Genomic DNA, 25072 nt, shown 5'->3' with positions numbered 1-25072 from the left:
ATTCCAGTGCTGTCAGTGTTCAATAAACTTATTAACTGGGAGGTGGATAGGGGGACTGTTGAGAGAAAGCCCAGATGTATTAAATAGAAATTTCTTCATACAGATTTATAAGAAGCTAACTACTTCTGTTAGAATATGAAGCCCTTGAAGGCAGGGATGGCCTCTCATTTATTTCCCTTAACATCTAGCATATTAGAGCACCCAAAGCAGGTACTCAGTCAAGGCTCAATAAATAAATTAATAAATACCCACATATTACATAGCAGGGATCTAGAAATCCTGATCGAGATTCCACAAAGATTTTTTAAAAATTCACTTTTTAGTCCCCGAAATCCTAAGTTGCTACTAACAAGGCATGTCTCAATATGAAGTTTACACCACCTGTACCATCCTAACCACCGTATCACAATCCAGAGGACCCATTTCTAAATTCTGTGACTTTTTTAAAACCTAATTCAAATCCTCCACCTTATATCTATCGCCAAATGTCACCTATTGGTCTCTCAGTATATTTTTCCACTTCTTTAACCACATTCCCTAAGATGGAAATGTTCCTCATCTGTTTTAGCCTCATCTGTTCTTTTCAAACAACCTAGAGTCAAAAAGAAGCACTGTCATTATTTTCATGTTACAAATGAGGGGGGGGGAAATGCCATGTTTAAGGTCACCTGGTCCCTTAGGTTCAAAGTTCATCCTTCTTCACATAAATCATGTATTTCCAAACTTTCTTCTCTTTGGAGGAAAAGGGAACTTTCTGATAAGTTAGATATTAAAAGATTAAGTACAAATAAGATATAAAACACCAAACCAACAATTATAAAGTCCAGAATGACTGAAGAGCTGAAGCATGAGAACAATTTTTTAAAAAAGGCTTGTTTTAAAAATAAATAAATAAATAAATAAAAAATAAAAAAGGCTTGTTTGGAGCACCTGGGTGGCTCAGTTGTTGGGCATCTGCCTTCGGCTGGGGTCATGGTCCCAAGGTCCTGGGATGGAGCCCACCACCGGACCCCCTGTGCAGAGGGAGGCCTGCTTCTCCCTTTCCCACCCCCCCTGTTTGTATTCCCTCTCTTGCTGTGTTTCTCTTGATCAAATAAATAAAATCTTAAAAAAAAAAAAAAAAGGCGTGTTTAGAATAAGAAAAAATAAACAAAGGGCCCACTGTTTTGGGAAGATTTTGTAATATCAAGAGATGACAAGGACAAATACAGACCCATTCAGCTTCTTCTTTGCTTGGGTAATCTTCATCAAGAAGCTCGATCTTAAAGGGTAGAACTCTTGATAAAACGAAGCTAACATCTGAGGTAAGTGGCAGGAAGAAAGGATAGTTACAGAATACAGAGCTAGTTCAAAAGAATTTGCATTCTGACTGACTTATTCGCTAAGCATAATACCCTCTAGTTTCATCCACGTAGTTGCAAATGGCAAGATTTCATTTTTTTGATGGCTGAGTAGTCAATCAGAGAAAGACAATTACCATATGATCCCACTCATATGTGGAATTTTAAAAACAAAACAGAGAATCATAGGGGAAGATAAGAAAAAATAAAACAAGAGGAAATCAGAGAGGGAGACAAACCATAAGACTCTTAATCATAGGAAACAAACTGAGGATTGCTGGAGGGGAGGGGGGTGGGGTGATGAGATCACTGGGTGATGGACATTAAGGAGGGCACATGGTGTAGTAAGCGCTGGGTATTATATAAGACTGATAAATCACTGACCTCTGCCTCTGAAGCTAATAATACATTATATGTTAATTGAATTTAAACAAAAATAAAATAAATAAATAAATCCCACAGGACTGCAGGAAACCCAAGGGTAGAGAACCTCTTTTCTTGAATATTTTATAATTAGGTATAATGTGCCCAATTGAGAATAAAAACAAAAAATGAATGCGTGGGGGGAAAAAAAGAATCTACATTCTGATCTAAACAAATCACACTCTATGATACTAAAAAAACTTTTAGATCTGACTGCTGATTAAGCTATCTTGACAAGATGCCAGAAGACCAGAGATGAAGGAATGCATGCTCCATTTTCAAAAGAGGAGAACTGCCTATCCAGAAAAACATCTATGGGTAAACTTGCCATGTATCCCCTGAAAAAGTCTAGAATGGGTAAATACATTTTGAACACAATAAAAAGTAAAGCCACCTGGGCTCTTTATTAATATTAAGGCAAGCTACACAACATTTGCTATTAGATAAGATTACTAAAATGGAAACAGGGAGAATGATACAGACATAAACATAACCGATTCTAACAAGATGATCTGACAGAATCTTTAAATAATAGTCTAGTGAACAAAATGGGAAAATGTTGAACAGCAGAAATTAAAAAATCTGTTAAACTCTACGAGGATGCATAGGTAGTTGAAGAGCTGGTTGATTAATGTATCAACATTAACCAATTCAGCAGGAAGTCTCCTATAAAATATCACAGAGTTACATCTTTTTCCAGGATCTAGACAACTTCTATTAATTAACTAAAGCCATAGACCTGCTTTTTAGATTTGCAAGGGCCACAATGCTATGAGTGACCAAAATACACTAAGCCTCACAGAAAGGTCAGAGTAGGCTGAAATGATGATCCAAAATTAAAAATGAAAATTAACAGGGACTGAACTATAGGAAACAAACTGAGGGTTGCTGGAGGGTTGCTGGAGGGTGGGGGATGGGGTAACTGGGTGATGGGCATTAAGGAGGGCACTTAAAGTAATGAGCACTGTGTGTTATGTGCAACTGACGAATCACTAAATTCTACCTTGAAACTAAGAATAATATAGTATATGTCAATTAAATTGAATTTTTTTAAAAATTTTTTTAAAAAAGAAAATCAACAGGAAGTCAAGGCCAGCATTTAGATTTTGGTGAAAATCAAATATAGGAATAAAGGAATAAACTTCAGTTTATGTGGAAATACCTGGGTAATAAGAGCAACTACAAAAAAAAAAAATCTATGTGAATCTCAAGCTGCATTAACAGATGCACATTATAATTCTTAAAAAATTATTTTTCCATATGAATCACTCCTGGATTTTCATCCTAGAAACAGTTATAACAAGAATCTACAAGTATCATTTAGTTAAAACTCTAGCTTTATCTTTTTTAAGATTTTATTTATTTATTTGAGAGAGAAAGTGCATGACCAGGGAGGGAAAGAGAGAAGCTGAGCAGGGAGCCTGATGTGGGGCCTCAATCCAGGACTCCCAGGTTCATGACCTGAGCCAAAGCGAGATGGTTAACTGTTTGAGCCACCCAGGCACCCCAAAACTCTAGGTTTAGACCCAGAGTTATTCAAATGAATCTTAGCATTAAAAAACATTTTATTTGATAAGCCTAATTTATTGACATGTATATTAATATATCCTTGAAAGAAGGCTAGATATTATTAAATCCAAGTCCCTTTCTTAATAGAAGAGGAAATTAAGAAAAATTGACTAACTTGCTCCAAATAGCATAGCTGCTTAGCAAGAGCCATGATCTCCAAATCAGTCCCCTTTTCCTACACCATGAGGGTTTCCAGCCCTCTGTGTCCTTTCTTAAAAGTTGTATTTTGCACTAAAGAATTAGAAAACATACACAAAAACATCCATCAGCACACATTGTGTTTTGCTAAGGACAAATTAGCTTAGCAAGAACAAATAATCACAGCACATTAGCCAGTAAAATATTTTGACATGGTGTGATCACTTACAAGTTTGATAACAACAAATATTTTCTACAAAAAGACACTCCAATATACAAATGGTTTTTATTCTTAACCATGAATATATGGTTATTTATTAAAGCCTTATCCCATATCCCACTTAACATTACAAAAATAAAGTGAAAGTTATTACATGGATGGAAAAGCTTTTAATGGACATGCCATTGTTTACAGAGCTCAAAATCCCTCCCCCATCATAAAACACACCATTATGAAAATTACTAAGAGATTTTAGACCTTGAAATCTAAACAGCAGGCCAAAGGTTTTCTTCACATAGGGTAGCATCTGTGCTGAGGCCCTCTTGCTCCCTCCTCACTCCCCCAGAAACAATGCTGCTTCAATAGCCCAAAGGTACAAAGGTTGTCTGGCAGGCAGGCCAGAGGATCCCCCAGTGGTCTGAAGTCCACCCTCTTTCCCCTCCTCCTCCTCCCCCCTCCCACCTCCCCCCAGTCCTCTTCACCCGCCCCCTTGGTTTAAAGAAGACAAGTGGAGAATTAAGAATTGATAAAAGGGTAAGTTAGCAAGACTGTGGCTTATGACGACTAACATCTGCTAGGCCAGCTTCAGGAGGGCCACCCCACCACCCCTAAATCAGACCTGGAAGCTTCTCCTTGCCCCAGGGCTCCTCTGGGACCCCTTTTGAAAGGAAGAAGGAACTTTACTGCCCAGATAGCCTCATCACCAGTCACTTCCATTAGAGCCCCAGCAAGCTCTTTGTTTTCAAGGGGGGTGGGGGGCGGCCTCGGAAAAGAGGAGAGGTGACTCCCTTGCTCCCATTGCTGCCAATCTCCAGGCCCTCCAGCAAAACAGACAAACACGCGCACAAGATCATTCTCTTTGAACTGGTTCCCTCTTTCCACACCACCTTAAAAACCCAGGGTCACACCTAGCTACACAGAGGCACTTCCTGAGATCTAATTACCTCTTTCTATACCCAAACCCTATACAGGAGGACTCCCTAGCTCCCTCCCTCCGAATGGACACAAACGGGGTTCACTCCAGGACTTCCATCCTTCTTCTTCAATGCATTCCCCAGGGTATATCCCCGAGCCCCATGCAGAACGCACAAATACACAGGGTCATTTCCTGGGCCCCAAGACTTTTCCCTGCTCACATCCACAGACCCCGCGTTCACTCCAAGCCCCCGGAGTCCACCTCTGAACCCAAAGGACATATACACATGCACACGCACACGCACACACACACACACACACACACACACACAAACACACAGTCACTTCTACCATCGTCAACCAACATCCTCTGGGCCACCCGTTCCCTTTACCCACAGGATCACTCCGAGACCCCAGTGTCCCAAGAACCTCCCAGCACATGGTCACTCCCTTGGCCCTCAGGCTCTGCCCCCACCCCGCCCCTCACCGTGTGTGTGTGTGTCTCTCTCTCTCTCTCTCTCTCTCTCTCACACACACACACACACACACACACACACACACACACACACACACTCCTGCCTCCCCTGAGCCTTCACAACACAAACACGCGCTCCCGCAAGCACACCCACGGTCACACCAGGAGCCCCGGCCGGCTTCCCCCGCCTTGCCCGGTCCCGTCCCCACCACCTCACCGCACGCCCGGCCGCTCTCGCCCAGACACTCGACACACATGGTCGCACGCACGGCCACTCCCCATGCCCAGCGCCGGGCCCCCGAGCCCCCAAGGCATGTTCGCGCCCTGCCCTCCGCCCTCGTTCACCCCCGGGGTCCCCCTCTCCCGGAGCCCCGCGCTCGGGCCCTTCCCAGCGCTGCGGCCAGGACGGGGAGGGCGGCGGCGGCGGCAGCGGCGGCGGCGGCAGCGGAGGGAGGGGCCGCAGGGTCGGGCTCCGGCCGCTCCTACCTGAGCAGTTGATGCTTTTGCCTTTGCCGCCGGGACAGTCCCCGCCGCCGCCGCTGCCGCCACCCGGGGGCTGGTTGGACGCACGGCTCCCGGGCAGAGAGAAGGCGAAGAGCAGAAGCACCGACGTGTAACAGCAGAAGGCGAGCGGGGGCGCGGCAGGCAGCCGAAGCAGCGCCTCAGCGGCCGCGGCGCCCATGACTGGCGCCCCTGGACGGCGGGAAGCGCAGGGAGCCGCAGGCCCGGGGCATCCAGCCGCGCGCCGGGAGCCCCGCCGCTACCTCGGCGCCTCCTAGCAGCAACGCCGCTGCGCCGGGGAGCAGCCCCTCAGCATCCCGGTCCCACCCGCAGCGCCCGCCAGGCCCCGGCCAGCCGCGCTCGGGACGGAGTCTGAGGGTCCGGGCGCGCGCGAGGGTCGCGGGCGCGCGAGGGTGCGCGCGAGGGTACGAGCCCGCGTGGCGGGGGGAGACCGAGGCTGGGGGCGTGAATGGGCGCGCGCGCGGCGGGCGGGGGTCGTGGGGCGGGGGCAGGCCCAGCCCCTCACTCGCCGCTCGCCTTCCCTTTGTGTCCGCGGCCGTCGCCACCGCGTCACAAAGACCCCGGCCCGCCCGGTGAGGGGCGCGTGACAGAGCCGCGGGCGGGAGGGGTGGCTGCGACCCCGCCCCGCGCACACCCCCAGCGCCCGCGTCGGCAGCTCCGCCCCCGCCCGCGGCCGGCACCGCCTCCGGGGGAGCTATTGTTCCTGCGGCGGGGCGGGAGTGCCGAGGGGCGGGGGTCGCGGGCCTCCTCCGCGAAAGCGCGGAGGATTGGCGGCCAGCAGGGATGCTCCGTGTGTACTACCGCAACAGACATTTTTGCCGCCCTTTGCAAGTGGTTTTGAAGCATTTCCTTCGCCCAGCACCCGGGCTGGGAAAGAAGGGCAGGTGGTCTATTATACATCTAATTTCTAGGTGAAGAAATTGAGCCGCGGAGAGGTGAAGGTGACTTGTCCAAGGTCGCATACCAAGAAATGGACTGGACTCGAACTGGAGCCCAAGTTCTGACTCCAACTCTGCAGTTCTTAGAGATGGGGTAAATGGCTAAATTTCTAGGCTCCTCTCCCCCACCCCTTTCCTTCATACACCAACTGAATTTTAAATACGGTTTTAAAAGTCTATATTGTCCTTTCCCACCAATAACTAAAACAGAGAGAAGATTTGCCATATGCAAGACCTGGACGAAGCTCTCTTTACGAGCATTCTCTCCAATTCTTTTTTACAGCCCTGCAAGGGGAGTTTTCATTCTCATCCCCATTCCACAGATGAGGAAGTTGGGACCGAAAGACTTAAAGTGATCTGACTCCCAGTCCTGTGCTCTTCCCATCACATGATAGATGAGACCCTCAGGCAGTAAGATAATGGACTGAATTGTTGGAAGGTCTTCTGCCTTTTTCATAGATTATGCTGCTTCTCACCTTGAAATTTTTAAAATCTCATTGAAAGATTGATAAATTTGACTCAAAATTTTAAAATGTGTGAAAAGCCACCACAAGCAAAGCCACATCAGGGAAAATATTTTCAATGTGAATAAGAGACAATATACTTACTATAAAGAATATAAATCAAGAAGAAAAAGTTGACATAATAGAAAAATGAGAAACTAAAAAAAAAAAAGAAAAATGAGAAACTGACTTGTCTTTTTAACATAAAATACAGACAATATATATATGAAAAGGTATTTAAACCCACTAGTAATAAACGTCAGATTAAAACCACAAGATGTTTTTTTCCTGAAAATGATTAACAATAGTTAAAAGAATTAACAAAACCTGGCACCCTTAATTTATACATTTTGGGAGGGCAATTCAAGTATATATCAAAAACCTTTAAAATAGGTTTATCCTTGGGGTGCCTCGGTGGCTCAGCAGGTTAAGCCTCTGCCTTTGGGTCAGGTCCTGATCTCAAGGTCCTGGGATCCAGCCCCACATTGGGCTCTCTGATCAGTGGGGAGCCTGCTTCCCCCCCACCTTCCAAATAAATAAATAAAATCTTTTTAAAAAATAGGTTTATCCTTTAAATCTAGGAATTCCATGTATTGGAATTTATCCTAACGAAATCATTGTACAAGCACACTAAAATGTATATATGGATGTTCATGACTTTTTTGTAGTAGTAAACATAATTTAAATGTCCATGTGTGAAAAATAAAGTATGGTACCTCTTTGTACAGAGGAATATTTTGCAGTTTTATTTATGATAATAACATGGAAAAAAGGATACTGATGAGCATAAGAAAATCATATTTCTAAAATATGTGTGTGTGTACACATCCCTAGCAAAGAAATCAAGAATATACAGCTATATATTAACTGTGATTATCTCTGAAAGGTGGGCTTATGAGTAACTGGCACTTGTCCTTAATATTTTTCTGTATTGTCTAAATTTTTTGCAATGAAAATTTTTATTGTTATAATTTAAAACTATTTTCTTTTAATTTCTTTTATATTTTCAGCATCCTTCTTTATAAATTCATATGTTAACATTTTGTTAAGATTTGCCTCAAACCTCTAAACTGTTAGCTGGGGCATGGCAGTTGTTACAATGAAAATTCAGCTTCCGGCTTCTGATTCAGGTGTGATCCCGGGTTCCTGACTGCTAAGTCACAGCTAAAGGCTCCTTCTCAGAGCATTTCTTCAACAGCTTCTCTGCTCATCTTGACCTCTTCTTTGCTTCTTTCTAGCCCTCTGTCTTGGCTCTCCCACCCACCCACCCCACCCCCCGCCCCAGTATTTTGCCTTTAATTTTCATTTGACTGCTAACCATAGTCCCGGCAGAAATACTAAGAGGAGACAACCCTTAAATAAAACGCAAAAACCCTGTGGCCATACATCACAAATTAATTTACATCTGCAGCTTTCTCTGAATTAGGTAGGAAAACTCCGCTCAGATTTCTCAAAAATTCAGCTCATATTTCTCAAAAGTTGTCAAACTGAAAAGGACTCTACTTCAAAAACATGGTTTCTCTGATGTCAATCATCCAAACTCAGAGAGGAAAAAAGATTTTACTGATCATCTAATATAACCCCTATCACATGCTTTAATATTGGTGACTCCAAAATGTTACATAGTAAAAGAGTATGGGACTTACTACATGAAAATCATCCAGAGTTTTAAAAGAATGTAGATTTGTGAACACCACTCCAGAAATGCTTGGAGGTGGGGAGGAGACTACTCAAATACCCCTTATGTGTATTAAAGTTCTCTAGTAACTCAGATAGACTGCCAGTTTGGAAACCCCTGACCTAACCTGGACCAGTCAGTTATTGTTCCATAACAAACAACCATAAACCCTTAGCAGTGTGCCACAATAAGCATTCGTCTCTCTCAGCTCTGGGGGTTGATGAATCTAGGCTAGGCTTGGCTGAATGGCTCTGCCTCAAGCCGCAGGTCCAGCTGGGCTAGACTCCTGCCTGCAGGTTGAGCTCTGATCTTCTCCAGGATTATTCTTTTGGGGGCCCCAGCTGAAGGGGCAGCAGCTGCCCAGAGGGAACTCTATGAAGTTGGCAGTGGTGCAGAGGGACATGCCCAACTGTGCAAGCATTTTTCATCCCCCTGCTTGTACATTGTCTGCTAACATCCCACTGACTAAATCAAGTATCATAGCTGAAACCAAAGAAAAGGGGTAGGAACTCTATTCTGGAGGTGAGTGAAAGGGAGTGAGTAGGGAGTGAATATTTTTTTAATAATAATCTATCAGAAATCCTATACTTGAATGCCATTATTTATGCTCTGTCAGAATGTTTTCAGTTCTGGGGCACTTGGGTGGCTCAGTGGGTTAAGCGTTATACTCTTGATTTCGGCTCAGGTCATGATCTCAGGGTTGTAGGATAGAGCCCCATGTGAGGTTCCACACTGGGTGTGAAGCCAGCTTAAGATTCTCCCTCTCCCTCTCCCTCTCCCTCTGCCTCCCCCCACCCCTTCCTCTCTCTCTCAAAAAAAGAGAGAGAGAATGCTTTCAGTTCCAAGTAACAGAAAACCCAACCCAACTTAACTTAAAAAGAGATTTATTGACTCAGATTTAAAATTTTTTTAATTTTAAAAAGCAGAAGGTAGTACCCTCTTTTGTGATGGAAAACATTGTATTCCTTCGAGAAATCTTTGTGAGCATCCACTGTGTGCTAGGCACCACAGTAGCTATGGGGAGCAAGAGATAATTCTGCCTTGTTGTCTTGAGGGGAGAGTGGGAGGACCTCTGAAAATTAATGATTACAACTCAATATGATACACACTAAATAGAGACGGAGTATGGGGGCAGGGGTAGGAGTATATGGCGAATCTCCTCCACACTCCCAGGTTGGCCAAAATTCTGGCTTTTCTGGACCTCCTGCTGCAGGGTCTAGCTACATAATGAAGCCCTGATAAATGATAATGAGACAATTTGGGACTGACAAGTTGGCCCTGGTAGGAGACAGTCACAACACCTGAGCTCAGTCCAGAAACACTGGAATGATTTATGATGCAGCACTGTCACAAGCCTGGAATTGACCTCTGGCCCATCTTGGGAAATTGGCCACGCCCCCTCACCTTCCTAGAATAAGCCGTCTTTTCAAAAAATGGTAAGAGTGAGTGAAGTCATTCATTCAGTATGTTTGTACTGAAGGCCTACTCCTCCCTGAAAACACAATGATGAGCACAACAGACCTAGTTCCTTCTTGATGAGGTTTACAGTCAATCAATTATTGAAATAAAAGTAAAATTGCAACAATATTGATAAATGCTATGAAGGGAAAGGTCAAAGGTTTACCTGTTTACAGTGACACTTGTGCTAAGACCAGAAGATTGAGTGGAAATTAACCGAGACGAGAGTGTTCCGGGCAGAGGGAACATCGTTAGCAAATGCCTGTGAGTGAAAAGGGTCTGAATGCGGGCCAGTGTAGTAAAGACAGAGAGCAAGGTCAGCTTGTTTTAAACTTCATTCATTGATTCAACAAATATTTACTGAGGACCGGCTGTGATGGAGGCACTGTTGTAGATGCAGAGAAACAGCAGTGGACAAAACAAAGTCCCTGCAAGGGACGCCTGGGTGGCTCAGTTGGTTAAGCAGCTGCCTTCGGCTCTGGTCATGATCCCAGTGTCCTGGGATCGAGTCCCCACATCGGGCTCCTTGCTCAGCAGGGAACGTGCTTTTCCCTCTGCCTCTGCCTGCCTCTCAGTCTGCCTGTGCTCGCTCGCTCTCTCTCCCTCTGTCCCTGACAAATAAATAAATAAAATCTTTAAAAAAAAAAAAAAAAACAAAGTCCCTGCTTCTCATGGATAGTGAGAAGACCCCATAACAGTAATACCGGTGGGGGAGAATGATTGTTGGATCCGGCCATAATAACAGCAACTATAATTCACTGCAGGCCTGCCACATCCCGGATATTGCCAGCCTCTTCGGATATGTTGTCACCGATCTTCCCACCCACCCTGTTAGTAGGCATTATTTCCACTTGATAAATTAGGAAACTGAGGTTTATGAGGTTAAATGACAAACCACAAAGCTAAGAAGTTGGAGTCAGCGGACTCTGACTCCAGAGCTCCACCATGTCACTAACAGGAGCAGGCAGCTCGAGGGGCATCATCATCAGATACAAAATGGAGCAAAGATTGACACCACTAAGACAGCAGCCACCAAGGAGTGTGCACAAACAATCCTGAACCCCCTGCCAGCATGTCAGGAGATCCTTGTCTTCTTGGGATCAGTCAGGGATTACAGTAATGTGACTACATTGCTTGTAATTACAACTCTGGTTGAAAGCACTGTGATTGTTACCCACATCCCCTTAATGGTCCTCAATTAACGTAGATGGGCAGAAGCCAAGGAGGCAAGGGTTACAGATATCTGAACCAAAAGTGCTATGGGAATCCAGAGAAGCAGCCTCACTCTGCCTGGAGAACAGGCTTCGCCACTATAATTCTGCCAGTTTGAAAAGCATCTCACCCAAACAGTCCTTGTGAGTGAGTAGGGAGACTGAGGAGGCCTCACTCGGTTTTTCCAGCAGGTCTTCTTGTCATTTAGTTTTTTGGTATTGCTCTGAATACAGAAAGAAGAACTTTCTCCATCTTTCAGCAAATGGAAATTTTCAGCCGCAATTAAAAAATTTCTCCGAGGGTTTAACTCATAAAGGGTGGTACCAAAGAAATAGCGTCTCTGACAAAGACAATCACACATAAATGGTAGTAAGAGGTATAATATAGTAATTAAGAGTGTAAGCTCTGGAACCAAACCATCTGGTTTTGCATCTTAACTCTGCCGCTTGCTAGCTCTATGACCTTGGGCGAGTTACTTAACTTCTCTCTGCCTCAGTTTCATAATCCGTAACATGGAGATAAAATTTCTATTTGCTTCATAGAGTTATTGTAGGGATAAAATGGGTTTTTATGGGTAAAATGCTTAGAATCATGCTTTGTACATTGTAAGTACTTGATAAATAATTGGGTAGGAAAAGGGGTGGCGAAGTAAGCACATAATAAATGCTAACTATTGGGGCACCTGGGTGGCTCAGTCAGTTGATGGTCATCTGCCTTCTGCTCCGGTCATGATCTCAGGGTCCTGGGATTGAGCCCCGCATTGGGCTCCTTGCTCTGCGGGGAGTCTGCTTCTCCCTCTGATCCTTTTCCCTGCTTGTGCTCACTGTCTCAAATAAATAAGTAAAATCTTTAAAAATAAATAAATACTAACTATTATTAGTAGCAGTAGCCATTACCTGCGTTTATATACTAGGATAAGAGCTTTGTGTTTTTTATCAAATGTAATGTTCCCAAAACCCAATGGGGAAGGTGCTATTATTATCCTCATTCTGTACCTAAGAAAACTGAGATTTGGAGGGGTTAAATTATTTGCCTCAGGTGACACAGCGAGTAGGCAGCCAGACTGGTACTCGAATCAAGGTCTGTCTCAGGAGCCTTGGTCTAAAACAAAACTCAAAGAGTTAAAGTCAGCAGTCAAAACACTTCGGGTGAGCTGGCTAGTTGCTAGAGAGACCTGCAAGAGGGCAGCCCGCTAACGGGCAGAGGCAGCCAAGCTACTAGGAGGAAAAGTGGTAGCAAACAGCCAGGTGGGTCAAAGGGAAGGACACGAGGTTACAGCCAAGAGTCTGAGAACTGGAGAATGGCATCCAGTGAGCTAAGAATCATGAAAGAGAGACAAAGCAAGGAGCTAACTACATAGAGGAATTAGAGTGAGTCCAATGGAGTTAAATAATGATATTTTACCACTGTGTATTTAAGTATGTCAGCTTGCCACTGTATGTATACATATGTATGGAACATATGTCATTTGCCTGTGTATACATATGTAATGAGTGTATCAGCTTGCCTCTGTACATATGCAAAAGTGCCAAGCATATGTCATTTTACTCTCTGTGTACATATGTAGGGAATGAGTATATATCAGGTTGCCTCAGAGCGCGTATGTATGCATATTTGAGTGTGACAGCTGGGCTCTGTGTTTGTACATGCACAGTAACATGTATGTATCCAATCACTGTATGTAGCAACTCATCTGCATATATACAAGGGAGCTTAAATTGAGTCAACCATTTTCTAATTCTCCTTCCTTGGCTCTTAGTTGAAAATTATTTCCTACAGTTTGATGGTCTCGGGACTCAGCATCAGGGTTAATACAGTTAGACTTGGCACTTAATCTGGGTTCCTAATTAAGGAATTATAAAGGTGAAATAAAAACTACATTCTGAAGCTGTTTCTCTCAACACAGAGCAATGATGATAAGACTTAGGACAGCTCCGATAGTGGTGATTTCAACAACAGTGGGAGCAGAGGTCAGGGCAGTGCATGGAGAGTGGTGACAGTAGCACCATTCATCCCACATCCATCCACCAGTGTGCAGAGATTGCCTGTTCGGTGCCAGGCAACTATGTTAGCCACTAAGGATGCACAAGTGAACAAGACAGACACAGTCCCCGTCCTATAGTCCAACAGGGAGTCAGACTTAAAACAACTACAGTTGTGAAGGGTTTTTGCAAAGCATGTGTGAAAGCATTGGACAGGGACCCCTCACACAGCAGGGGTGAAGGGTATCAAGGAAAGCTTCTCCAAAGAAGTGATACGGAAGCTAAGGCTGGAAGACAGAAGAGTTAGAAGAGGGTAGAAAGAGAACAGTATTCCATAAAGAAAGTTCCACATGGAAAAATGGAAGAATATGGCAAGTTTAGAAGCAGAGAAGGGAGCTGTGGCTGGCACTTTGGAAAGTGAGGTGGAGAATGACATAAAGAATAAGGTTAGAGACTTCAGGGAGCACAGGCCAGATCACATGGGGCCTTTCAAGCCAGAGCAAGAATTCAGACTCTATCCTAGGATTATAAAGAGAAAATTGCCTGCTCAGATTTGTGCTTTTAAAAGATCACTTAGTTAAAGGTGTGAAATGTAAGGTATGTTAGTTATATTTCAGTGATGCTATTGGAAAAAAATCACTGGGGCTGCTGTGTACAGAGTGGAGGGCGCCTTTCTGGGTGGTTCAGTGGGTTGAGCCTCTCCCTTTGGCTCAGGTCATGATCTTGGGGTCCTGGAATCGGGTCCCGCATCAGGCTCTCTGCTCGGCAGGGAGCTACTTTCCCGTCTCTCTCTGCCTGCCTATCTGCCTACTTGTGAGCTCTCTCTGTCAAATAAATAAAGTCTTTTAAAAATTAAAAAAAGAGAAAGAAAGAAAGGCACAATGTACCTGAAAAGACCGTGGGAGAGCTATTGCAGTGGTTTAGGTGAGTGATAATGGGACTAGTCATCCCTAGATGACTAGCGACGATGGGAACAAGTAAATGAATTAGATTAAGGATGGAAAATCAACAGAATTTGGTGACTGACTAGATGTGGGGAGAATGTGTCAAGCCAGGGTTATCCCTCGGTCCAGTGGCATTTACTAAAATAGCCATTTCTGGAGAAGAAGCAGGTTTGGAGAGAGAATGATGAGTTCAGTTGTAAGCTCACTGAGTCTGGGTGGCCAGTGAGGCATCTGTATCGAGCCAGTTGGACCTATAAGTCTGGTGTTCTTAAGAGATTTACACTGGACACAGAAGTATGGGAGTCATCAGAGGCTAAATTAATTGAAGTCATGGAAGTGGGTTTGATGATTTAAAAGTGTAGGAAATACTATAAAATGAGAAGAGGGCCTAGGCTAAAGCCTTGAGGATCTCCAGTGGAGGGAACTATGGCCAGAAAATTAGGAGGAAAATGGGGAAAGAACAATGTTACGGTGACCAAAAAGTGTTTTAAGAAGCAGGACATGGTCAGCTGGTCAAATGCTGTTGAATGATCAAACAAGATGAGTACTAAACAGTGTCTAATGGATATGTCCACTTTATGTCATCAGTGATCTTAGCAAGAGCCTGCTCAGTGGTAAAGTGGTAAGGGTAGAATCCAGATTATAGCATGCTGAAACATAAGTGGGAAGTAGGAAGTGGAGACAGAACATTTAGACAGCTTGGCTGTGAAGAAAAACAAAGCTAGAGGTGACTGTGGGTGGAAGAGGGACTTTTTAAGATGAGACTGTACAATATTTAAAATGATGATAATAGGGCACGTGGGTGGCTTAGTCGGTTAAGCATCCAACTCTTGGTTTCAGCCCAGGTCATGATCTCAGTGTCATGAGATCTAGTCCTGTGTCGGGGTCGGGCTCACACTGAACATGGAGTCTGTTTAAGATTCCCTCTCTCTTCCTCTGTCCCTCCCTGCCCCCACTCCCTCTTGCTCACTCAAAAACCAAAACAAAATGCAAAACCAATGACGATAAAGATCCAGTGGGGTGGGGGGAATTGAATACACAACACAGTGTAAAAAATAGTCAAGATACTTGAGAAGACAGGAAGAGGTGGAATTCAAAGCAGAGACTGAAGGGATTAACATTAGAGAAGACATTTTCTTTGTAATAAGAGGGAAGGTAGAGCGAATGGAGGTCAAATCAAGTGGGTTTGTAGATTTGGTATTGAGATATCGAGGAAATTCCTGGATCCTGGCTTTGATGTTCTCCAGAGAGAAAGGGAGGTATGGGTGCACTGGGGATGGTAGGGGAGGGGGTGGGTCCAAAGGTAGCTTAAGGCAGCTATGGCCCCACTGTGATCCCCATGAGCTCCCTCTTAGCCTTTCTACCCCAATCTTCATTACCATCATTGATGTGGGCAATTGCATTCTCCCTGTCTTTTATACAAAGTTATTTTTTTTAACTGATTTAAAACACGCAATATATGAAATAGACACTGCTTCAAATCAGGTACCCTTGCCCTCCCTCTTGGCCAGATTACTGGCCAAGTCCCTACTACAGAGAAATTTTGGGTCAGATTTGGGAAGAGTGGTCACTGATGTTAAGGGAAGAGAAAACATGTGTTTTTCCCAGCAGAGCTCAGGAGAGATCCACAGCACCAGAGGCAGAGATCAGAGAAGCAGCCTAAAGCAGGAGTGCTTAAAAGGGAGTTAGAATCCCTTTCTCTCAGATGGGCATTAACATTGGTGGAGGGAAAAAAAAAAAAAAAAAAGAAAAAACTACCCCTCTTAATAGGCACTCTAGCAGAGGAGTTCTAAGGAAGATATTTCGTTAAGAAGGTTGGGGCAAAGTGGACCCTTTGCTCTCTGAGTAGCCAGTGCAAACTAAATTCAGATTTTTCTTAGATCTGGCATACCATCTTTCCCTATGAATGCTGGCAAATGGTCAAGAGTGATTTAATCATAATTTTGCAATCCCCATGAAATGACTAATCAGAGTGATGAGTATTTATGGATGCTAAAATCATTGGGTGGAGTTGGTTGGGGACAGAATATTCAGAGTCTTAAGGTATCACCCCACAGGTAAGTTTTTAACTATGAGTGAACAAAAAGTAACTTTATAATGGAGAGATCTAGCAGATGTTGTCTTCGCCAGATGATCAAATTTAGCTTCCCCAATGGTGGGGCAGCTTTCGACCACGTGACTCCCCAAGTTATGTAATGAGAAGTACATGACATTGTCGACATGGTAGTGTTGCCAAAGAGGCTTAACCTGAATCTAATCCTGAGGAGGTAATCAAATAAGTCCAGCATATGGGGCACATTGACAAGGCCTGGACTTTAAAAGAAATTTAATGTCACGAAAAACAAAAAAGGAGAGATGTTTGTTCTAGATTAAATTAGACTAAAAAGACAAAAACAACCAAGTGCAATAAACCTTGATTGAATCTGAGAAAATCAACAGCAATAAAAACCATTCTTAAGGCAACTAGAGAAATTTGATTGTAGACTACACATAGATGATATTATTGAGTTAGTATCAGTTTTCTTAGGTGTGATAATGGGATCATGGTAATATTGGAGCACGTTCCCATCCTTTTTCCATGCATGCTGAATAATTTAGGGGCAAAGTGTCATAATGTCTGCAGCTTTCAAGTGCTTGAAAGAGAGAAAAGCTGTTAACAACAGGTGAATCTAGGTGGAGAATTAAAAAAAGATTAAAAAAAACTCAAAGCAGTCTATTTCTTCATTACTTCATCAAACTTTTTTTTTTTTTGCCATGACCTTGGGTATCTTTATGCTTATAAGCATAAACTGTGCTTCTTAATGTGCTAAATTAAATTAGATTGAAATCTTTAAAAGCATCATAGCAAGAAAATTGCTCTGCAAAGCTTTTTAGACATAAAAGAACTTCTAATTTGTGTAGGAGTATAAGTGAAGATATGGTAAAGTGGGAAAGAGAGCCACAAAATAATAAAAAGAACACTTTTCTAGGAGTCAGAGCACCTTTGGGTCCAGCACTTAACCACAGGATATGTTAGATTCCTCCAGCACTGTGGAGCTGATGGTACTGCCTTCATCATCCTGCGGTACAGGTATAGGAGAAACAGGATGTGAAAAGGCTTTATCTACTGGAAACAAGTATGCAAGTGAAGTGATCTGTGTTATCACGCCATGGTGATGTCCTATTAGCAGTGGTTCTGGAATTTTATTATACCTAACAAGCAACTGGAAAGCTTGTTAAGAGTATATATTTCCAGGGCGCCTGGGTGGCTCAGTGGGTTAAGCCTCTGCCTTCGGCTCAGGTCATGGTCTCAGGGTCCTGGGATCGAGCCCCACATCAGGCTCTCTGCTCAGCAGGGAGCCTGCTTCCCCCTCTCTCTCTCTGCCTGCCTCTCTGTCTACTTGTGATCTCCCTCTCTCTGTAAAATAAATAAATAAAATCTTTAAAAAAAAAAAAAAAGTGTAGATTTCCAGTCCAGCCTCGGGGATTCTGAATCAGTAGCTCTGGGTTGTACCGATCCTTTGCTTTGTGAGAGCACCCCCAGATTCTCTGGTGGGAGGGGATCTGAAAACCACACTTGGAGAGCTGTCGTGGAGGTCACTATGATCTAAAATCCTTGCTACTCAATGTTTGGTCCATGGACCAGCAACATCACTAGCACCTAGGAGCTTGTTAGGAATGCAAAATCTGGCTCCACACCAGATTTACTGAATCAGAATCTGCAATTTCAACAGAGTGCTCAGGTGATTCCCATGCACATTAATATTTGGGAGCCAGAATGATTGGTGACCTCTCTTTCTAGCCTTGGTCTGATTCTCAGCTTGCTCTCCAATAGAACTGGGCCCCCACCCTTGCTGCTCCTGAGGCCTTTAACCTTACTTAGCTCTTCCCTCTGCTTCTCTTTTTTTCTGGCTCCTCATTGATGACAGATATTTGATAAACGTAACCAAAGTTGCTTATTTTCTCCCATGCTGTAAATAGACTAATCAGCATACTGATTAGGTATCTAAACCTAGTTGAGGTATTTACTAGGTATGTGATTGGCTTTTCTTTTTTATTGTGCTGACATAAAAGTTACCATTTTAACCATTTTTAAAGATTTTATTTATTCATTTGAGAGGGAGAAAGAGCGAGCATGGGTGGGGGAGGGGCAGAGGAGAGGAACAGACTCCCTGCTGAGCAGGGAGTCCATGAGGGGCTCAATCCCAGGACCCTGCGATCATAGCCCAAGCCAAAGTCAGATTCTTAACCAACTGAGTCACCTAGGCACCCCCATTTTAACTATTTTTAAGTGTACAGTTCAGGTATGTGATTTATTTATTTATTTATTTATTTGAGAGAGAGAGAGAGAGAGAGAGAGAGAGAGAGAGGTGCCTGCGTGGCTCAGTTGTTAAATGTCTGCCTTTGGCTCAGGTCATGATCCCAGAGTCCTGGGATCGAATGGGGCTCCCTGCAGGGTGGGAAGGAAGCCTGCTTCTCCCTCTCCCACTCCCCCTGCTTGTGCTCCCTCTCTTGCTGTGTCTCTCTCTGCCAAATAAATAGATAAAATCTTAAAAGAGAGAGAGCATGAGCAGAGGGAGGAGCAGAGGAGGAAGCAGACTCCCCACCGAGCAGGGAGCCCGATGTGGGGCTCAATCCGGGGACTCCAGGATCGTGACCTGAGCTGAAGGCAGTTGCTTAACCAACTGAACCACCAGATGCCCCAGATATATGATTTTTTTTTTATTAGCATGTAATGTATTATTTTTTTCAGGGGTACGGGTCTGTGAATCATCAGTCTTATACAACTCATAGCACTCACCATAGCCAGGTATGTGATTTTGAACAAATCACTTAACATCTCCAATCTTCATTTCATATTCTTTGAAATATAGATGAGGGGCACCTGGGTGGCTCCGTTGATTGAGCATCTGACTCTTGGTTTTGGCTCAGGTCATGATGTCAGGGTCTTGAGATCAGGCCACACACTGGGCTCCACACTCAGCAGAGTCTGCTTGAGAGTCTCTCTATTCCTCTCCCTCTACCCATCCCCCCCAAATAAATAAATCATCATATATATATATATATATATATATATATATGATATTACCTATTTCTGCAGAGTACTTTAAGAATTAAATGAAATAATTACAAAGGTGCCTAAGACCCACAGAAGATGTTAATAAATGCTAACTCCCTTCCTTCACTTGAAGTAGGTTTCAGACACCCCTGGTTTGTTTTTATGGTTTTTTTTTTTTTTAAGATTTTATTTATTTATTTATTTGGCAGAGAGAGAGAGAGGGATCACAAGTAGGCAGAGAGGCAGGCAGGAAGGGCGGAAGCAGGCTCCCTGCTGAGCAGAGAGCCCGTGCGCGATGCTGGGCTCCATCCCAGGATCCTGAGATCGTGACCTGAACCAAAGGCAGAGGCTTAAACCACTGAGCCACCCAGGCGCCCCAGACACCCCTGGTTTTACAATAGATGTCATCTACTGAAATTAACTCCTATGAATTTTAAAAACATATGCAAAAATCTACACATCATTGCCTTAGAAGAGGGTAATTTGTAAAACAGAAGTATTCTATCATCTATAGAATTGGGTAATTTGAAACAGCTAATGGGAACAGTTACCATTTACATTTTGTTCGGAAAATTACATTTTGGGAAGCAGCAACCCTTTTGTGCCCATTATATAGAAATTCTTGTATTGACTGTACGTAAATTGTTTTAGAAACAATTTAAGTACAACCATTATCCTAATATCGATAACTTTTACAAGTGGAGCTTTCAACCTTGGGACTGGTCCTCTTGGATGCAGTATTTGAATTCCATTTATGTGCTCATTATCTGTTCAATTTGGGTTACATGCAGTAAATTGAAAAGATTAGTTTAGCTTGAGAATTGGACTAATGAGAATGGGGCAACGGAATTTAGAGATCCCCTCCTCCAACATCCTTATTTTACAAACAAGGAAATTAATATTGAGAAAGACCTAGTCACTTGTCCTCATATGAGTTACCAGCAAACCTGGGACCAGAGCCCAGGTTCCAAGAGTGTGTCCTGGTGTCATCTGACTTTGAAGAGTGGGTGATACTGCAGAAGCATAGGTGATGGGAAGGGGTTGTAGAGAGGCTGATAGCACTCCAGCTGAAGAGATCAGTGGACGTTACTGCACAAAGCCAGGCTCTGAAATAGAGAGGCTTAATGAGTGTACTCAGGGAGTGTCAGAGAGGGGAGGCTAGAACGGGGGAGGTTAAGATGAAATTCTGTGATGTCAGAAGAGAGTCTGGGATTCTCTTATAACAGAATATCAGAAGAGAGTTTTAGGGACTCCTTTTTAAAATTTATTTTATAGTTCATACAGCTCTTCCATATTTGTATTCTCATATAATCATTATAGCAATCTTGGGAAAAAGATATTATACAGATGATATTCTGATGTTCTGGAGGTCAGATTGTTTGCAAAACTAAGATTTGAAATGAACCCAGGCTCCGAATAGAAAGGCTGTGTATTATGATTTTTTTTTTAAGATTTTTAAGTAATCTCTGCACTCAACATAGGGCTCAAACTCACAACCCCAAGATCAAGAGTTGCATGCTCTACTGACTGAACCAGCCAGACACCCCACGTGTATTGCGATTCTTAAAAGCACGAGCTCTGGAGCAGACCACCTGGGTTCAAATCTCTATGGCCCCATTTAGAAGCCATATACACTTGAGAGGAAAAAAAAATGACTAAAACTCAGTATTTACGTGCCAGGGTATGTTCTAAACACATAGAACTAAAGACACAGTACTCACTTCATCCAACATCCCTATTACTCATTATCATCACTGTTTTAAAGCTTTCTCCCCCAGAAGAGAGACGAAGGAAAAAAGTAAGGAAGGGGTGCCTCAGTAAAGGATGAAAAACAGGGATGCATTTCTTCCTAGATGCTCTGTTCTTTGACTTATTATCTCAACTCCTTGGTATTCCATGGGTTCCCTTAGATACTGTGGCAGATTATATGGTTGTTCAAAATATTCACCTCTTCCCCTCACCTTTTCTTTTTTTAAAGATTTATTTTATTTTTTTTTAAGATTTTATTTATTTATTTGACAGAGAGAGATCACAAGTAGGCAGAAAGGCAGGCAGAGAGTGAGGGGGAAGCAGGCTCCCTGCTGAGCAGAGAGCCCCATGCAGGGCTCCATCCCAGGACCCTGGGATCATGACCTGAGCCGAAAGCAGAGGCTTTAACCCACTGAGCCACCCAGGCGCCCCATTATTTGTTTATTTGACAGACAGAGATCACAAGTTGGTAGAGAGGCAGGCAGAGAGAGAGGAAGGGAAGCAGGCTCCCCGCTGAGCAGAGAGCCCTACATGGGGCTCAATCCCAGGACCCTGGGATCATGACCTGAGCTGAATGCAGAGGCTTTAACACACTGAGCCACCCAGGTGCTCCTTCCCCTCACCTACTTAAGAGGACTCTACTTCCCTCCCTTTGACTTTGGCCAAGGAAATATTAGTTACTTGCTTTGGCCAAGGAAATATCAGCAGATTTAACACTGAAATTTGAAATGTGCTTCCGCAGTTGGGCTTGTTCTCTTGTACTTCTGCCATCACAATGAGAAGGGCTTCCCCTGCGTAACAGCACCTGCCCCTTCAGCCTGGGGCTCAGAGTGACCACATGAGAGTAGATCTGCCCAGCTGTCCCCCGGACTTCCCAGTGGCCGAGTAGCTGGACGGACCACCCTGCAGAGGAGCTAATATTAGCCCATCCAAAGACACTCATCGAGACTCAAGGATAAGAATCTAGATCCAGGGGTGCCTCACCAGCAGAGCGTCAACCTCTGAGCTCCCTTCTTGGTTACCCTGGAAGCTGAATGAGAAGATGGGACAAAAAACTGAAACCTTAACTTCTACATTGACTATAGGATTTTCTCTATAACAAGTTATCATTTTTATCAAAAATAACCAACTTCCTAAAGAACAGGGTTTGGAATTTTTCCCTAACAAACCCATAACGAGAAAACTGAAATCAGAATCCAGTTAAATCTCTTGGCAGTCACCAGGAGCTAAGAAAGGGAGCCCATGTTTATGGATAGAGAACTTCCCACTCTGAGCCCTTTAATGAAGGTACATGATTAATATTACACACACACACACACACACACACACACACACACAGGCAGTTCAGTGAGGGCATTTTGCAAGTAGAGCTAGTGCTTCTGATCCTCTCACTCACAAACAGGAGGATCACCATTCTGCTCATTCCAAGGAGTGGCAACAGTGAGAGAACCTTTGCTCATAATCTGGAGATCTGGAGAATGTAGGATCGGAAGTTTTCCACCTCGTGATAATAAACTGCCCTGGTAGGGTAACAGCCAGCTCGCAAACCCAACAGTTACAGTGGGTAATGGAGGTTCGATAGTATGTTCTTCAAAAATCTTAACTTCAATCATTCTTCTATAAATTGAATCTCATTCTAAATGCACCAAAGGACTGTTGAAGAAAATGCCATGTTGAAATGTTTCACCAAGAAAATAATCCCACTCTTGGATCCCTCGTGGAAGTTGTCTATACTGGGTGTTCCTAAACCACAGTGTACTTGGGATACTTCCCCTATAAGGCAGCCTTCTCTACAGGACAGCATCCACATCACAATGACAACAATAATGTTAAAATGCTTTATATCACTCTTTATTTCAAAAGTGCTTTACTAACATAGACTAATCTTCACAACATTTAAGGGAGGTAGATAAGTATTACACCACTTTCACAGATGGAGAAACGGAGGCAAAGATTAGTAAATTGTGTTGAGAGCATAATATATGGCACGGTTAGGTAAAGACTTTGTTGCTGTCATGGATCACTGGTGATCCTTCCCATGACTTCTGAGTCCCACCAACGCAGCCCGGAAGCAGGTTGTCCACAGTCTGGCTAGTCTAAGGTACGCGGCACCTCGTTGCTACCGATGTTGAATGTGCTGCCCTTTGGCAAATATTTCCCTCACACCCGTTCTCACATGACTCCACCTCTGAAACAGGGGAGAGTGGGAGCTGTTGTGGGTACAGAAGGAGGAGCTGGAGGAACAGGGCCGGGAAGGTGGAAGATAGAAAATATGAACTGATATCAATGCAAGGGCGAGGGAGAACAGGAGGACCGGCTGGAAGCAGCCAACGAAAAGGAAACCCACAGCAGAAAAGAAGTGTCATTCCACTTGAAAAGCTCAGACATCCAGAAATGCTATTAAAAGGGTAATTCTTAGCAATGACATTATAGAACCACTCCTTGTGGCTTTGCCAAATATAATTATCAGGTCCTTCTGACATTCCAAGGAGGCAGAGCCATTCCTTCCCCTGGTGCAGGCCAAGTGCTGATGTAATTGACCTGACACTGCAGAGGCTGTTGACAACTCAAATGCACTCTGCCACCTCTCTTCCTCCACTCTCTTCTAGGGGGAAAAAAAAAGGCCAATGCATTTTATGATTCTCTCTGCAAAATTCCTAAAACATTCCCTAAATTTTTGCTGCATAACAGGGTAGGATTCTGTGTTTGACCTTGGTAAAGGGGCTGTGATAGGCATACATGGGGACCACCAGCCCCCCTCAGCCAATGCCCCTTTATACAACATGGGACACTAAGGAAAGAACCTTTTCTGCTCTTTCTGGCACAAAGCTATTATAAGAGATGGTGACGTGCACCACCAGCTGCAATGGAAGTACTGGGGGCAGAGGCAGCACCAAATGAGGGGGCTGACAAGGACCCAAGGGGCTAGAGCGTAGGATGGACAGAGAGAAGAGGCAGAAGTCAGAGCAAAGAGGGGACAAGCAAAGCAGAGATGGGCACAGGGGCTCGTGTTTGAGGCTGAGTGGCAGGTAACAGCATTAGTTCATCTCTTGGCCTCTCCTGGTTTGGGTCAGAGCCAGAAATGCATCCTTTCTGCCTCTATTTTAATCAACAGCATTATTCTTTCAGGCATCTGGCTTTAACACCTCGCCCCTCCTCTCCAACAAAAGCAATCAACTGCCAAGCCTGACTGATTCCACCTCTGCAGTGCCCTTCACTTTGCTCTCCCTCAGTCCAACTACAGCCTCCTCTAGATCCTCTTATCATCTCGTCCTAACCAGGGCCAGACCCTCCCACCTCATCTCCCCGGCTCCAGTCTTCTCTAAACTCAGTTGCACCTTCTCATCTTCCTCCTGGAGCACAGTGTTGATCATGCTACTGCCCAATTTGGAAATTCACCTTGTTCTCACTGCCTCCCGGTTATGTGTCTCATCATCTTGAATCTTCAACAGGACCTTGCATCTAGCAAAGGTTCGCCTATTTCTGAATCTCCATCTGTCCAAATGCCAACTCTAAAGACTTAACTCAGATGCCACCTCCTCCAGGAGGCCTTCCTTCCTCCTGGAGGAGGTGGCATTTGCTCTGAGCTACAGATGCACTTGAAGACATGCGCTAATGAGGTACCTGACAGCTGTGAACAAGTCTTACCTCCCCTACTGGCTGGCTGTGTCCGTGATTTGGCCGGGTGGGGGATTGTGAACTGCAATAAATTTGTCTATTCCCTACAGCACCTACCAAGAAATGCTTTTGCATTTCCACTTCAGGTAAGGAACTGCTCAACAGTGAAATGAACATATATCTGTCCATGAATGGAGACACCAAAGTACACTATGGGTATGATCTGGCTCTCAGGACAAAACAAATCCTTTACAGAACTTTGAGGGATGGGACAGGGGCAGACAGGTGGGAGGGACCATTTGTTTGGAATAGAGAGAGCTGGGACAGAACTTCTCCTTTGCTGTTTACTA

General features: G+C 44.0%; 1 protein-coding gene across 1 annotated transcript in view; it reads right to left on the bottom strand.

The window, feature by feature from the left end:
• The window catches only part of LOC111145808 (transmembrane protein with EGF like and two follistatin like domains 1), an 85700-nt gene extending 79938 nt beyond the window's left edge, over positions 1-5762 (bottom strand). The window contains exon 1 of the mRNA XM_022501051.1: positions 5567-5762. Coding sequence (XP_022356759.1) covers positions 5567-5762 — 196 coding nt within the window. The remainder of the gene's footprint in view (positions 1-5566) is intronic.
• Between the last annotated feature and the right edge of the window lie 19310 nt (positions 5763-25072).

Source organism: Enhydra lutris, unplaced genomic scaffold (assembly GCF_002288905.1).
Source record: "Enhydra lutris kenyoni isolate GAN:26980312 unplaced genomic scaffold, ASM228890v2 scaffoldscaffold13, whole genome shotgun sequence".
Taxonomy (NCBI): Eukaryota; Metazoa; Chordata; class Mammalia; order Carnivora; family Mustelidae; genus Enhydra; species Enhydra lutris.
This window is presented reverse-complemented; position numbering and strand designations above follow the sequence as displayed.